We start from the raw sequence: 16,553 nt of genomic DNA, 5'->3' as shown, positions 1-16,553 counted from the left end.
TCGAATATCTCAACTTGACAAATGAGCTTCAATGAACAAGACAAGGAGAGCTAGACTAGATTTTCAGTAAATCGGCCTGTTTCTCACAGAGCTATTGTGTAGTTTAGGACTATGTTTATGGCACTTCAAGGTGCTTTTGCATCCTTTTTGCATTTTTGCCTCAGTCTCAATCATTGCAATTGCATGTACAAGAACAACCAGTACAATATACAGCATGTTTCCTTCCACGATCCATTGAGAAAAGAAAGTCATATGCTATAGAACGGAAACTATAGCAGGAACTAAACTGTTTGTGGAAGCGTTCTAGTGTCCTCAGAACTGACCTTGACTATTATAAAAACTAATTTCAGTGAGTTCAGCTAACCGGTCTCTAAGCTTCATTCGTTCAGTTGCAGTATTGCGGTCATTTAAACGTGTCATGATGTCTGGCTGCAGATGGAGACGGCTAAGAAGACGTATCACATGGCATGTAAAGAGGAGAAACTGGCTGCGGCCCGCGAGGCCGACGCTTCTGTCACTCCAGACCAGCAGAAGAAACTGCACGAGAAGACAGAGAAATGCAAACAAGATGTGCAGAAGGTGCGGAAAACAGCCATGACAAACATAATTCAAGTACTATTCACTTTTAAGCTCAAAGTATACTTTGAAAATCGAATAAAAAAACAAGCTTCACAGAACATTTAATGCATGGCAGAATAATTCATTAATGGGTATAATAATGTGAGCCGGTACACAGGAATTATAATTGTGGGAAACAGTGATTTTTTTACAGCGCATGCTAGCTTTCTCAGATAGCCTAAATAGCATGCGTTATGTGGAAACATCTAAATGAACTGGTAAAAGAAAAAAGATCATTTAATCTGACTATATCAACCTGACAAATACATAAACTGAAGTACTTTCTGGTCACTGGTCAACCCTGTTGTGAATGATCCTGATCCTGAATTCCCGGCACAATCTAACTTTTGTATAATTTATACCACCACACGGACATTTTACATTTATATATATGTATGAAGAGTTCAGATGCAAAAGCCTCTAAGTGCCATCTGAAATATTCTTCTAGAATGATCATTTTTATCAAGCTCGTATATTTAAGTTAAGTTATTTCACTTAAATGACAATTAATAGGTAATTTTCATTGCCATTTAAGTTAAATTACTGAACTTAAACATACAAGCTTGATAAAAATGATCATTCTAGAAGAAAATTTCAGATGGCACTTAGAGGCTTTTGCATCTGAACTCTTCATATATATATATATATTGAACGTTTGGCCTAATGCATAAATTGTAATTGCATTTAATTGAATTGAGTCATTTATACAATTCTTACAAATGTGTACATACAGCAATGCTAAATACTTAATACTCATATTTGAGAAAAGAACTGGATCTAGAGCGCAACTGATCTGGGAGAGTTTTTCATTCACTATCTTACAACATTGAGCGATTAAAATGAGCAGTGACTCTTGAGTGAAGAGTTATGACATTTAAAGATATAACAATCGCTCTCTCTCACTGTACTGAATTATTAAGTTACAGTCCTATAATGGTATTGCTAAACTGTAATTCCCACTGGATGATGCAGCTCGTGACGTGTGTTTGTGTGTGTGTGTACGGCAGGCGAAGGAGAAGTACGAGAAGTCTCTGGACGAGCTGTCGAAGTGCACACCGCAGTACATGGAGTGCATGGAGCAGGTGTTTGACCAATGCCAGCAGCACGAGGTCAAGCGGCTGACCTTCCTCAAAGAGGTTCTTCTGGACATCAAACGACACCTGAACCTCACCGAGAACCAAAAGTCAGTGGGAACCACACAACCAGTGTGTCTGTGCTCATTTACAAAGAAATTAATTCGAGGTTTTGTCGAGATACCAAAACAGGAGATCTCATTAGTGATCAAACTCTTCTAAGAGTTGAATTTGCTAGCGCTTCATACGTCTGGCTCGTGATCCGGTGTCAGTGGGCAACAGCTCACTGGAGCTAAAGCAATGCAAACTGTGGAAAACTGTTCAAACTTTTCAAACACAGAGTGTGTCTCGCAAAATCACTTGACTGCAGCTCAGTGAATTACACACACACACACGCGCACAAAACCAGTTTGGTCTAGGGAAACACACCCCTGAGCGGCTCGTTTCATTATTCAGCGGCTCGGTCCGCATTATTAACCAGCAGAAACTCATTCGCTTTACACCGGAGATTCAAATGTCACGCTGTTTCAGGCCATCTCTGTTCAACTCAGCACTCCTGTCTTTCTCCCGCCTACCAACACGCAAGGAAAATACGTCTGTAAAAAAGCACTTTACGTGCACACACACAGAACGAGCACGAGAGCGTTTTCTGCGCCGAACATTAGCGATCAGTTCACACTTCATAATTCAGGATCACAGTTCATATCTAGACTGAAGCTTTTGTGAACATATACTCTACACGCACACACATTTCATTACGTTTTCTTAAAATAGAGATTGCACTTGTCTTGGTGGGTCCTGGATTGGAAAAGTTTGGGAACCCCTGGTCTAGTTGACTTGTTGTCTAGCTGTAATGCATTTGTCAGAGCTTAATGTTAAGTGTGTGTTTTTGTGTTTTCCATGCTATAGCTATGCGTCAGTGTACCGCGAGTTTGAACGCACCATTCTGGCTGCCAACACACAAGAGGATCTCAAGTGGTTCAGTAATAATCACGGTCCTGGCATGCATATGAACTGGCCCCAGTTTGAGGTACACAACTTTGAATGAACAAAGAGGTTTTAACAGTTGTGTGACCTTGTCTAGTTTTGCTTATAAGGTACAAGAGACCGGGGTTAGTGGTCACATGTGAAAGTTGTCACAGACTCTAATATCCCAGTAAGGCTTTAAGTCAAAGGTCCAGTTGCACTCTAGACGTTTTCATGTTTCTTAAACCTTGTTAAAAACCAAAAATTAGGATTTCATTTGTTACCTTTTCATTTTCTCACATGTTTTGTTTACGATTTGCTAATAAGCCATTAAATACACATTTTAAATGCAGATAATCTATTAAATATGCTTTTCTTATTACTTTTGATTTCATATTTCAGAAAAGGTATTCTCATTCGTATTTAGTGTGACTATATGCTGGCGTGTTTTTTTTTGTTTTCCTGAAAGATAATGGAAAATGGAAATGTTTAGCAGCGCTTTGTAACAGATTTTCTGTTCTGAATCTGTTCCTCTCAGGAATATAATCCAGACGCCACCAACGCTGTTGCCAAGAGAGAAAAGAAGAAGCCAGACGGAGTGGCTCCCGCGACTCCAAACACAGAGCACGCGGGTCAGGCCGGCGACCGTGGCAGGTCAGACGTCATTCCTGCTTTCTTTTACGGAGAATATCCTTCTCTCTTTTCAGAGGTTGACTGCTGTCCACGTCACTCGTTCAAATTAAGATTCTGTGAAGTTCGACAGAGAACTCACTTCTGAGTAACTATCTTTCTGGGGGGTGGATGCATTATAATCATGAAAATTTAAATAAAATAATAATGTTGGTGACACTTTAGTTTAGGGTCCAATTCTCACTATGAACTAATTGCTTATTAGCATGCATATTACTAGGATATTGGCTGTTTATTAGCACTTATAAAGCACAAATTAATGCATGACCATACTATTATTAAGCAGTAATTTGGAGTTTATTGTGTCAAATTGTTTTTTTTTTTTTTCGGCACATAATTTACCTTTGGTAATTAAATAGCTTTTTTTATATTTTATTTTTTTTATTTAATTATATTTGTAAAATTGGCTTTTATGGTAATATTTACTTTTTTATTGTCAGTTTCAGAACATAATCACTGAATACATTATTATTCATTATTCATTTTATTGTCTGTGATATACTTGCTGGATAGATCAATTAAAACAGTGCACAGACTCACAGATATTTATTTTCATTTTATGCATTTGATTTACTTTCATATCTAATTCATCTTGAATGTGCCTGATGATAACGCTGATCTCTGAGGGATCTGACTGAAAATACATCTTACACAGGGCAATCTCTTTTTTTGTTGTCATATTTTTGTCAGTTTGTTTCAATTAAAATCTTGTAATAATTATGATTATGAATAATATTTTTCGTCTTCTCTTTGTTTTCGAACCATTTTCATCGTTAATGAAATTAACACTGTCTTTGAGTAAGTCACAAGATTTAAAATCACGTAGTCGTTTGATTCAGAATGGGTTGCTAGCTACAACTGTCTTAAGAATTACATTAGATAACTAATTACATCTGTCTGCTAGTGAGCTAGCATAATATAGCAAACCAAAGTATATCATGCTAACAGCACACGTCCCCTGTCTCTGTCTAGTGTGAGCAGCTATGACAAGAACCAGGCGTACTCCACAGAATGGTCCGATGACGATCAGCCCGCCGGATACTCGGGGAACGAGACGAATGGCGGGGGAAACTCTTTCGAGGATGACACGGTCAGCAGAGGAGGCGTGCGAGTGCGGGCGCTGTATGACTATGAAGGACAAGAGCAGGATGAGCTGAGCTTCAAAGCAGGTAAAGTGCAGTTAGCTAAAATGCCAATCAAAAAAACTGATGTTAGCTGTCATTAGTGGTGTTACTGGAGCAAAACATCACCATGTGCAAATCCTTTTGATTTAGATATTTTTGAGTAAAGTACTTGTTCAAATTAACAACTTTGGCAAATGATGTAATACTTTTCATTCAATGAAATTATATGTCTCTAATTGTATTACTCTAATGGATTCTTTTGCATGGATTCACATTTACTACATAATTTGGTTACATAAAAATGACAAAACATAAAAATGTTTGATCAAATGATCTCAAAATCAGTGTATGTCATTGCATTCCCTTGTAAAAAAGAGAAGGACACTAAGAATATACTTAAATGCAAACTGTAATTTCATGCTAATTGTAATTATATGAAAATTCATCATAGTTTACATTTATATTAAATGCTTTTTGCTCTTTTTTACCAAATTAAATTGGACCTCTTTACGTGTGATTCCATAATTACTTCTATTGCCTTTAAAAAGCAAGAATTGTCATTTCTATTGAAACTTGTGTCATGTTTTTAAATAAAGTTATAATTACACGTTTGTAATGATGAAGGCACAATTTGGTACATTTACAATATAGTAACTTTAAATATAATGTTGAATAACACACAACAGTTACAATTATGATCAGTACTTTAGATGTGCTTTAGTATGTTAGTCAAACACATCAAAATAAGTGCACTTCTTTAAAGCACAACAAAAGATTAAAACATGATTTCCATTTTATTTTCAAGTAAAACTTTTAAAATCTAACATCAAGTGCTGTTTTTTTAAAGTGCTTAATTGTTTTAAGAAACATAACTTAAGAAGACCTTTAACTCAAAAACTTTTACAAAGAAATTTTACAAATGTTGTTTTTTTTGGTGTCAAGGAACATTACTAAATTGTTTAAAATATTAGCCTAGAACAAGAAAAACTATTTGCCACTTGGGTAAGCAAAAATGACCTAATTCAAGATGTATTCTCTGAAAACAAGTCTTTATGTAGAATGCCGTCCATATATAACACATGCTTTTTCTAGGGATGCACCGACATGAAAATTCTGGGCTGAAACTGAAAATTCTGGAAGCACGTGGTTGAAAACCAAAAAAAAAATGTATTAATATTAGACTTTTTAATTAAATTCAATAATTTATTGAATCTGAATTTAAAAAATACATGCCAATCAAATAAAAGAATCACACTTTTATTTAAAGTCACACAAAATATTTTTAAAAATATTAAATATTAGGGCTGCACGATGGATATATCGCTTTAGCATCGATACCGCGCAGAGCCGCGCAGACAGCACGCGAATGCCGAATTCAGTTCTCTTTCTCTTTCTTTTGAGCTTAAACGGACACATACACGTAAAATGAAGTCAAAATGCCCGTCTCGGCGAGTATCCTCGTAAACACAGTCGGTTGTGTGTTTTTTAAACAATTGAGAAAGAAAACTTATATTAGATCCGTGAATTCGTCTTAAAGGAAGAGCAGCCTAATGTACCAATGGTGATCAAACAACAAAAGAGAAAGAGAAAATGACTTTTGTAGCTTTAACAGCTTTAAAGGGATACTCCACTTTTTTCGGAAATATGCTCATTTTACATCTCCCCCAGAGTTAAACAGTTGAGTTTTACCGTTTTAGAATCCATTCAGCCGATCTCCGGGTCTGACGGTACCACTTTTAGCATAGCTTAGCACAGATCATTGATTCTGATGAGTCCAGTAGCATTTCTTTCAAAATGACCAAAGAGTTTCAATATTTTTCCTATTTAAAACTTGACTCTTCTGTAGTTAAACCGTGTACTAAGATCGACGGAAAATGAAAAGTTGCGATTTTCTAAGCCTATATGACTAGGAACTACTCTCATTCCGGCGTAATAATCAAGGAACTGTGCGGCTGTACCATGAGTGCAGCAGGCGTAATGATATGACGCAGCGCCTGAAAATAGGTCTAATAAGTTAGACAAACTTAGTCCCGGTCACGTTGGAAGAAGTTACCGAGCTGGGGACTATTTTCAGGCCATATAGGCTTAGAAAATCGCAACTTTTCATTTTCCGTCGATCTTAGTACACGGTTTAACTACAGAAGAGTCAAGTTTTAAATAGGAAAAATATTGAAACTCTTTGGTCATTTTGAAAGAAATGCTACTGGACTCATCAGAATCAATGATCTGTGCTAAGCTATGCTAAAAGTGGTACCGTCAGACCCGGAGTTCGGCTGAATGGATTCTAAAACGGTAAAACTCAACTGTTTAACTCTGGGGGAGATGTAAAATGAGCTTATTTCCGAAAAAAGTGGAGTATCCCTTTAACAGTAACAATTGTAGTTATGTTTCATTTATACAGTGAAGACTGTTATTTTACATTTGTATACAGATTGTAGCGGGTGGGGAGGCATTTATTTTCGTGGCGTAATAAACGATAATTTCCGGCGGCCGAAATTTCGGTGCATCCCTAGATTTTTGACTGTACATATGGCAGTCAGTTATAATATGTATCACCCACAGGTGATGAATTATCAAAGATCGAAGAGGAAGATGACCAGGGCTGGTGCAGAGGTCGTCTGGACAGCGGCCGGACAGGCTTATACCCGGCCAATTACGTTGAGGAAATCTGATCACCTGACTGGAGGACAACACACCTTTGGAGGCAGCTCTGATTGTCCGATCTAATAACATGGCAAAAACGCCAGAGACTTAATATGAACGACTTTCCCTGAAGATGTGCAATGCAGTCTTGTTTAAAATCAAAAAAATCTTAGTAAAAATATCCACACTGTATATATATATATTGATCTTATCTGCGAGGCTGGGAAGAGCTTGCTCACTACTAATATCTGTTTGCAAATATTTAAAAATAATATACATACTTACAAACAGATTTGAACAAATAAATGACCCATCAGTTATGCAAGTACAGGATACACATTATTTGTGCTGATTACATTTAAAATTATATTACAGACATGAGTATAGAATACTCCTATTAGCATAATATCCAACTGAACAGTTATCCATAAGGCCATTCTGCTGTATTTTAATACAAAGTTCATATAACAGATTCAGTGTGCAATTACGGGGTACTCGTCCAGTGTCACGGTGTTTAAACAGAATATGACTCACAACAGGCTATCCGGTTTTCCTCTTACTGTCTCACCATCAGTCCATGCCTTGTTGCGCTGATTATTCTATTAGGTATCGTCTTGATGTCTGTGTCTTTACGCATAGCAGCATGTGCTATGGAGCATGTAGCCCTTGATTCCTCAGGCCATCTGTACTGTATGCAAATCTCACAGTGACCACAGGGGGCGGCAGACTCAATGTCAACCTCAAACCAGGAAGTGGTGGAACTAGAATATCTATGGCTGTGTCCGAAATCGCCCCCCTATTCCCTTAAGCAAAACTTCCTTTTGAGGGGACAGCCATTTGTGGTGGTGTCCGAAACCATAGTGGACACTGTCCAATGTGGGTACAGCGTAATATCATACAGGTCTAAATACCTTTTTTAATTGATAATTTTTCCATGGCAGAGTTCAAGATACATATTTTCATTACTTCTGGAGCTGCCAGTTTGCTAAGTTTCAAATGATTATTAAACAGCAAGCCCACTCAGTGTCCCAGTTCACTCATTCAAGTGGACTATAGTAGTGGAGTAATGTGGGGAATAGTGAATGAGGGTATATGGGGCGAATTCAGACACAGTTTTGTTCAGAACAGAATACTACCCTAGTAGTAGTATAAAATGGATACTGCATACTATTTTTAGAAATAGTATGTGAAACAGTATGCATTATGCAGCGGGAAACTTTTCAAACAGTTGCATGCAATTGTTGGCATGTGACGTCTTCGTGTTGCATGCGAGTGGTGTCCAGGTATCGTCGAACAATGCAGTTGTTTTGAATTTGTGAATTTTGAGACCTCCGGAATAGAGACGTCAAACTAGATTTTTTTTTTCTTTTTCGTCATGCTAGAAACGGAGGGTCAAGCACATTGCATATTAGTATACTGTTGCTAAATGTACAACATCAATCTGGGTATTCCATGCCTACATACAATTTGCATGCTGTACACAGTATACATACATACTATATACTGCATAAAGAGTACAAATTGTAAGTGTGCTGTTCTGAACATGACTCATGTTCTCCAATTGGATGTGTCATCTCATGTTTGTCAAAGTCATGTGTTGTAATCTGTTACTCCAAGAAGGTCTTGTATAAGCAGTCTTGTCTCTATTTGGCATGTGTTCATGGTCACTTCTTGTACCAAATCAAGGATCCTCAGATGGACATGAATGTTTTCTGTGCATGATTTGGGCTACTTATGCACAGCGATTTTAAAGTGCCCCTACTATGCCATTTTAAGGTTTGCTCATTTTGTCTCCTAAAATAGGTTTACAAGCATCAAAAAGTCAAAGAACAGTTATATACATATACATATACATATACACTCATAATATACATTGCAACATCACCGATTGCTTCACAGTGTCTAAACCAAAGGTGTCCAAACTTGGTCCTGGAGAGACACTATCCTACAGTGTTTACCTGCAACTAGCCTCAACACGCCTGGCTGGAAGTTTCTAGAATGCCTAGTATGTGTTTAATTGTTTAACAGGAGCAGGATTGGACACCACTAGTCTAAACGGTTCGATAAAGGATTTAGTCCCTCTATGCCTCTCCTTTTCCGAGATCTTCCTCTGCTCTGATTGGTCAGATGGCCCAGTCATGTTGTGATTGTTCGACCGCTTAAAGCGTGTGTGGGAAATTAAACGGTCATTACCATATCTGAATTTCAGCTATGGATCTTTTTCAGCACTTTATACACAGCGATTCGAACAGTAATGTTGGTGTTGGTTTTATCGTATCAATTCCAGCCCGATTCCTCATCCTTTAAAAGTGCATCTGAGTGGATTTGCTTCGGCAGCACAGAAAACAGTGTATTCTTGACATGTCGACAACACAAACTCAACTCTTCTGAACCATTCAGTTCAAAAAGAAGGCCGAAAGCACTTGTTAGAGGCGTTACATAAGTGCCTATTACCAACATATTCCAATCTGAATTTATTTAATACATCGTTTGACCGGACCTAACTGTTTATATATATATAAACATAGGCTATATGTGTTTGCGTACATGGTATCAGGAAGCAACGTAATACGCACATGACGACAGGAAGGTGACAGTTACCCTTCCCACTTCTGCTAGTTTTACTGAGATATCTTTTCCCGTGCAAATTGGCCATTATTATTACAGACGTCCTGTGGTAAAATTGCCAATTGCCTTGTAAAACTAATCCCATCCGAATAAGGGCTTAAGACTGGAATTACTGACGACTCGTTTCAGGCTGTTCAGAATCGACTTTCTTTTGGGAGACAATAGCTCCATTAACTTTGATCTTTGAAACATTGCAGACCTTTTACATTCACGAACAACTATATTACACACTATACGAAAGGTAATAATCGAAAACGCATAATAGGGGCACTTTAACAGACTTAATCAGTGAGTGAATTTCACAGCTGGACCATCACATTCATCACTAGTTGATTCACTCTGAGGAATCCCTGTAGTTTCATGGCCTGTTATCTAACACGCACTGCTTTTGCATCAAGTTGATTATTAACTTCGATTAATTTTGAAATAATAAAAAAGCTAAAAGGTTCACACAAAGTGGCAACATATGATTTGCTGGCAATATACTGTAAATTGGTCCCGGAAGTATTTGGATATTTAAGTCACTCATTGCAATCCATTGGATTTATTTGACAGAAAGATAGCGCAAGCACACTTCTCACAAAAAAGTGTGACTCGAATACATTTTGCGATCACTGTATTTTATTCCTTCCACCGCTGACCTCTGTATGGCGTACCGCCACGATTTTGATAAGGCAAGCAGTGCTCCTTGTGTGCCTGTATTTTCCAAATTGCAGTACTGAGAATATGTGGATCTGTGTATCGTTCATGAAGTTTCAGTGTGGGAGTGAAAATGAACAACAAACAGGATGTGACACAATACATTCAGAGGAAAGACCGCCTAGCATCTTTGTGATTGAAACTGTTCAGTCTAGAAAAAAAAAGAGAACTCGCATTGTCAAAATATTCCGTAATGTACACAAAAAAGAAGTACAAAAGGGTACATGTGTCGGGGTTATCGTATTGGGGTGTATCCTCTTTATTATATTCAGTGTGTATGAGTTGTGTTTATGTATAGAAAATAAAAATTGTAGTTTAATTGTAAATGTTGGGTAACAAAAAAACTACGCTTTGAAAAAAATAACACTGTAATGCTATATAGGTACCATATTGTATTAATATGATTTTGATTGCAATGAAATCACTATGTACCATACCTGTATAAATGCGTGTGGGTCCACGCCGTCATATTTGTATATGATGATGTAATTTATTAAGATTATATTCTACTGTAACTGTACAACTGTGTTGAGTAGAGACAAACCGCTAAGTTGCGACAGGAAAGAACCGTGTAATTTAAATGCTATTTTTAATGTTGATTTGTTCTTTATGCAAATGAAAGGATGAAGGTTTATGTTGTGAACGTTACTCTTGCAGTGTAGAGGACGTGTGTATGTTCATAGTTAGTTGATGTAAATTGATCTCCTTGCTGGTGTAGTGCCTCCTCATCCATAACATAATGTTCATTTATATATGCATAAAGTTAATGATGATGAACATAATGTTGAAAACCTGATTTGAAGTTTTTGTGCTGAAGTCAATATTGCAATATTAGTTTGGAAGGAGAAAACATGTTTGTTGAGAAAAATGTACAAAATGTGTGCTCCATTTTTTTGTAAACGAAGTTTATATTAGTTTCTCCTTGTCTCAAAATACTTTACATGCTTCTTTTTGTTTTTACCAATTCATTTGGAAAGGTTCACACCTACTGAAAAAACATAGTTCCCTTTTGTGGTCACTACGAGTTACGTCAGTGACGACGAATGGGGTTTCGCTTAGAAAGCCTATCACCTTCGAGTATATAAAACGAGCCAATGGCAAAGAAATGCCATGGGTCTGTGGAATTTGCATAGCGTAACTCCGCCCCACCTCGTGGGTATATAAGGAAGTACGCCGGCAACATGCAGATATGTTTTCGCTTCGGAGCCAAGTTTTCACTTCACTCCACAAGCCAAATCTGAGATCTTCATTCTCCACTCTTCGAGACGAGCTTCTCTCCAGGTGTTGGTGTGACGGCGAGTTCCAGCAAGTGCACATTCCCTGCTGATCTGTGCAGTGATCTGCCAGTGTTTGTGTGTTCATCTCCCTGGTCGCTTCAACACTCTGCGGAGACTTTTTCTCTCACGTCTTTTTAAAGATGCCTCGCCCGTGCACTTCTGGTTGCGGTCGCTTTATATTTGACTCTGATGGGCACAATCGCTGTCTTGCGTGTCTGGGTGTTGATCACGCTAAGGCAGCGTTTGTGGATGAGTCATGTTCCCATTGGCTCCATCAGGCTTGGCTACGCGATTCAGTTTGCGTGGTCTCCTCCCCGCTTCAGGGGAGTCCGCTTCACTATGGTCGGTGGCAATGCCCCTGTCATGAAAGCGGAGGTCGCCACCCTACTGGCGAAGGGTGCGATCGAGACTGTCCCTCCAGCCGAAATGAAGTCCGGCTTCTACAGCCCCTACTTCATTATACCCAAGAAATCCGGTGGGTTACGACCAATCCTGGACCTGTGCGTCTTGAACTGCTCCCTTCACAGGATGCCGTTCAAGATGCTCACGGCCAAATGCATTTTCGAATGTGTGCATCAGGATTGGTTTGCAGCGATCGACCTGAAGGACGCCTACTTCCATGTCTCCATTCTACCTCAACACAGACCGTTCCTACAGTTTGCTTTCGAGGGGCGGGCATACCAGTACGCGGTTCTCCTTGCATCTTCACGAAAGTCGTCGAGGCAGCCCTTGTTCCCCTCCGGGAACACGGGGTTCGCATCCTGAACTACCTCGACGACTGGCTGATCCTATCTCACTCTCGAGACCAGGTTTGCGAACACAGGGAACTAGTGCTCTGGCACCTAGCTCGTCTGGACCTTCGGGTCAACTGGAAGAAGAGCAAACTCTGCCCCGTGCAGAGGATCTCTTTTCTCGGTATGGAAATCGACTTGTGCAAGATCAGACCCTGTGCAAGATCAGGGAGGACGAGGAGCAGGTCATTTTGGTTGCCCCGTATTGGTACAACCGGACCTGGTTCTCTGAACTAGTAATCCTCGCGACAGCACCTCCCTGGCCAATCCCTCTGAGGAAGGACCTCCTTTCTCAGGGACGGGGCACCCTGTGGCACCCTCGCCCCGATCTTTGGAACCTCAACATGTGGCTCCTGGATGGGACGAGACAGGTTTGAGTACCCTACACCACCAGCGGTGGTGGCCACCATCATTTCCGCTAGAGCATTTTCCACGAGACAAATTCTGCAAATTCCGCAGACCCATGGCATTTCTTTGCCATTGGCTCGTTTTATATACTCGAAGGTGATAGGCTTTCTAAGCGAAACCCCATTCATTGTCACTGACGTAACGTCTCCGTTCCCTACTCAGGGAACGAGGGTTACATACGTAACCGAGATGTTTTTGTTGCAATACATTTGTGTAACAAAATGCACCTGGTTAGAAGAAAAAAAAAATTGTACAACATACCACTTTTTACAAAGCATATTGTCCCAAAGCATCTTAGAGAATAGTACCTCCAAAAAATTTAAATAAAATGAAAAAGTATGCTCAGGATGTTCAAAAAAAATATCCACATATAGTGGATTATACGTGATTTACAGTGGATTTGAAATATTTCATTAGGGCATGTATTTCTTAGCCTGACTACGTCAGACTTATTACTTCCGCTCAATTTCATTTCGCTTCTGTACTCAGTCTGAGACAGCGTAATAGCTTTCCGTTTTCCTCCGGCCTGAAAACAGCCGGCCAATCAACGAACAGAGGGCGGGCTGAGAGCCACTGATTGTACCGTGGATGCGTAGATTTACTTCACATAATCTGCAAAAGTCGTTCACAGCCATGTTCACTCCGGTATTTCGCTCGATGGTTTTGTTTTCGCATCATACTACATGTGTTTACAGTGGAAGTTAGATGCGGCTGAGCATGCGCATAACATACGCCATAACCAAACGTTATGTGATTGGCTTACGCCTCCCCGCGAGAAAGAAAGCGCTTTTCAATTATGCCATGCCAGACTCTGTCTACGAAGCAAAGCGAAGTAGCAGAGTTTGGTATTACCAGGCTATGTATTTCTTGGGAGTCCCTCCAACAATTAGGGCCCCCAAACAATTGAGGTACATAAACAGAATAAGAAAAAAATAATAATCTGAAACCCTTGTCCATTAGCCATACTTATAATAACAGCCACTTGAATTTTGTACATCCATCACAGTGGGTCAGGAAGCAACATATGTTTGTCTGGAGTGATGAGGGTTTGGATCTGGATCCAGTGAACCCCTGGACGGGTGTCACAAAGTGTGGGCAAAGAAGGGACGAAGTGAAGAACACATCCGCTTATAGGGAAGACTCTAAAGTTTCCTTTTACTGAAACTTGTGTAACCTAATGATTCCTTAAATTCTCCACTTAATGACTATATTATTCATATTCCAGCACCAGTCAGATGGAGGTATAATGGTTGAGACAAATTAGTCACATATCTAATTAATATCTGAGGAGAAACACTAAAAGTTAAACAGTAAACTGCAAAAAAATAAAGTCAGAATTGCAAGATATAATCTCGCAATTCCGAAAAAAGTGAAATAATTAGCAATTCTTATGATTCTGAATTACCTTTTATTATTATTATTATTATGTGGTGGAAACAAGCTTCCATAGCTTACAGCCTACAACAATGTAATTAAAATAAAATGACAAAATAACAAATTTTAATAAGTAAATGAAGAGATGTCATGTCGATCACAAGTTCAGTATGGAGTACCTCAAGGCTCAGTACTAGGACCGTTGCTTTTCACCCTGTACATGGTACCCTTGGGGGATATCATTAGGAAGCATGGCATTTGTTGTGTATTTACGGGTTTCCTCATACCCTCCTATGTTACATGATGTTTCTACGTAAACACCATAAAGTTTGAGCGTGTCATTGTTGGAATAAACGGCAAGCACTTGGTTTATGCTTACTCCTGCCTCTCATGTATTTCCTAGAAAATATAAAGAAATATATAATATAGCTGGAACCTTCGTACCACGTTACGTTTAGTTGTTTTTGAACATTAGTCAGTGTTTCAAGACTAATGATGATTGCGGCGCGGATTCCCCACCCCGACCACGCCATTCTCCATGAGCTGTACACAGCTGCGACAGACGGAACAGAACGAGTTGTCTTCACTGTAAGGAAATCAGATGAATCAGTAAAGCAGTGGAGTGCTTAGACCGAACGTTTTGACTACTTTGTGCTGGCAAACGAAATAAAAGATTAAACAATTGTGCCAACATTTCTAATTGTGCCATGGGTGTGAAAAAGTTTAATCTGCTGCGCAGATTACACCTGTTATACACAACAAATCACAATGATAGTCCCAGAAAAATTCAGTTCACAAGGTATATTTATTCTCTAATTATATAATGTCCATAATAATAATTACACCAAAACAAACTCCTTTAAAAAGGAGGAAAGAAATGGAAAAATAAATTAAAATCAAATTAAAATAAAGTTCAACTCAGGTTTGAAATCCGTGCAGAAAACGTGTCACGCTAATCCACATGCAGATTCGTGTCCACAGTCATTAAAAAATTGTCCATAAAAAAGAAAAGAGAAAAAAATAATCATTGGATAAACATTTCATTCATTTCGTTGTAAAACAACAACATCAAACAACAATTTTAAAGGGCAGTAATAATCATGAAAATACACTAAGCACACAGAATGTGAGAATGTGAAAGGTATGCGAGTGGGTGCGTGTGTAGTAGAGCTACTTGTAATGGCGGCGCAGAGGTACTGACCAAGTTTGCAGGTATGAAGGCAGCGAGAGAGTATCGCGGGTCATTGTCAGACACCCAGATAGGCGGATAAGCAGCCTTGACTTGTCTTCAGAACAGCTCATAAATAAAACAGTTGGTCTGGAAATGCAACGCTTCAGTTGAACTTTGCGACTCACCAGACATCAAACACAGGAAGCATCAGATTGACAAGCGGCCGTCTCTCCACAATAATCACATCACATGCAAACAAACAGATGACGCCCTTTTCCAGGTACGACACACTTCTCTATATCTTCCTTCCTTCCGTCGTTAATTGAATCCCTCCACCCATTCACGGAAGTGGCAAGTGAAAGTAAAACAGAAACAAAGTTGTGGCACAGATTTTCTACACTGCCACACACTGGGTAAAGGATCACTGAATCAACGCCTCAACACTTTTCTACTTTCTTACAGAAACACCCCCCATGCCACCACCAAAGTGTCTCCTGCCGCCGCTATGTTCAAGAGTTTGTTTGCACTCATCTGGATTTGTTGAAACCCTGAAAACAAAACAGACTGTTCAAGCACAACAACACCTTCAGATGGAACGACGTCTAAAAGCAAAACGTTGTTTCAGACCTGGAGACAAAGTGCTAGCTCATAACTATGGGAAAGGTGTCAAATGGCTACCAGCAGTAGTGATTGCACAAACAGGGCCAGTGTCTTACACGGTTGACCTTGCTGATGGTCATCTTATCTGGAAAAGGCATGTAGACCAGTTACTAGCTGCAAATTCATGTGACAACTCGGGAGAACAGGTGACGATAGATCCTTACCTGGAAATTGCTCCAGAATACCATCATCTGTCTGAGAATTCTTCCACACCAACCCTCGAGAATGCTCTGACTGAGACTCTGCCAAGTCAGGTGAAAGAGAATGTTCCAGGTACAAGTCAGTCAGTGCACTTGTCAAACCAAACCCCTGCAAAAGAGACTGTAACTGTGAATGTACCTACAGTTCGGCCATATCCTAAAAGAGAACGTCGACCTCCAAATAGACTGACGCTCTAGTTAGTGACAAACCCACAACAATGGGGCAGAATA

The 16,553-nt window shown here is 39.3% G+C and overlaps 1 protein-coding gene across 2 annotated transcripts in view; it reads left to right on the top strand.

Moving 5' to 3' along the window:
• Window positions 1-11,225, top strand: part of pacsin1a (protein kinase C and casein kinase substrate in neurons 1a) — a 53,510-nt gene extending 42,285 nt beyond the window's left edge. Inside the window, exons 5-10 of one of the 2 annotated variants that reach the window (XM_084429014.1) lie at window positions 436-579; window positions 1,626-1,801; window positions 2,601-2,721; window positions 3,196-3,311; window positions 4,320-4,516; window positions 7,034-11,225. In XM_084429014.1, the coding sequence (XP_084285140.1) occupies window positions 436-579; window positions 1,626-1,801; window positions 2,601-2,721; window positions 3,196-3,311; window positions 4,320-4,516; window positions 7,034-7,143 (864 nt within the window). In that variant the 3' untranslated portion in view covers window positions 7,144-11,225. The remainder of the gene's footprint in view (window positions 1-435; window positions 580-1,625; window positions 1,802-2,600; window positions 2,722-3,195; window positions 3,312-4,319; window positions 4,517-7,033) is intronic. The other variant, XM_084429015.1, reaches the window with a different exon arrangement.
• The last annotated feature ends 5,328 nt before the right edge of the window (window positions 11,226-16,553 follow it).

Source organism: Rutilus rutilus (genome assembly GCF_951802725.1).
Source record: "Rutilus rutilus genome assembly, chromosome: 13".
In the NCBI taxonomy this organism is placed as follows: Eukaryota; Metazoa; Chordata; class Actinopteri; order Cypriniformes; family Leuciscidae; genus Rutilus; species Rutilus rutilus.
Note: the sequence above shows the minus strand (reverse complement) of the source record. Positions and strands in the feature narration are given on the sequence as shown.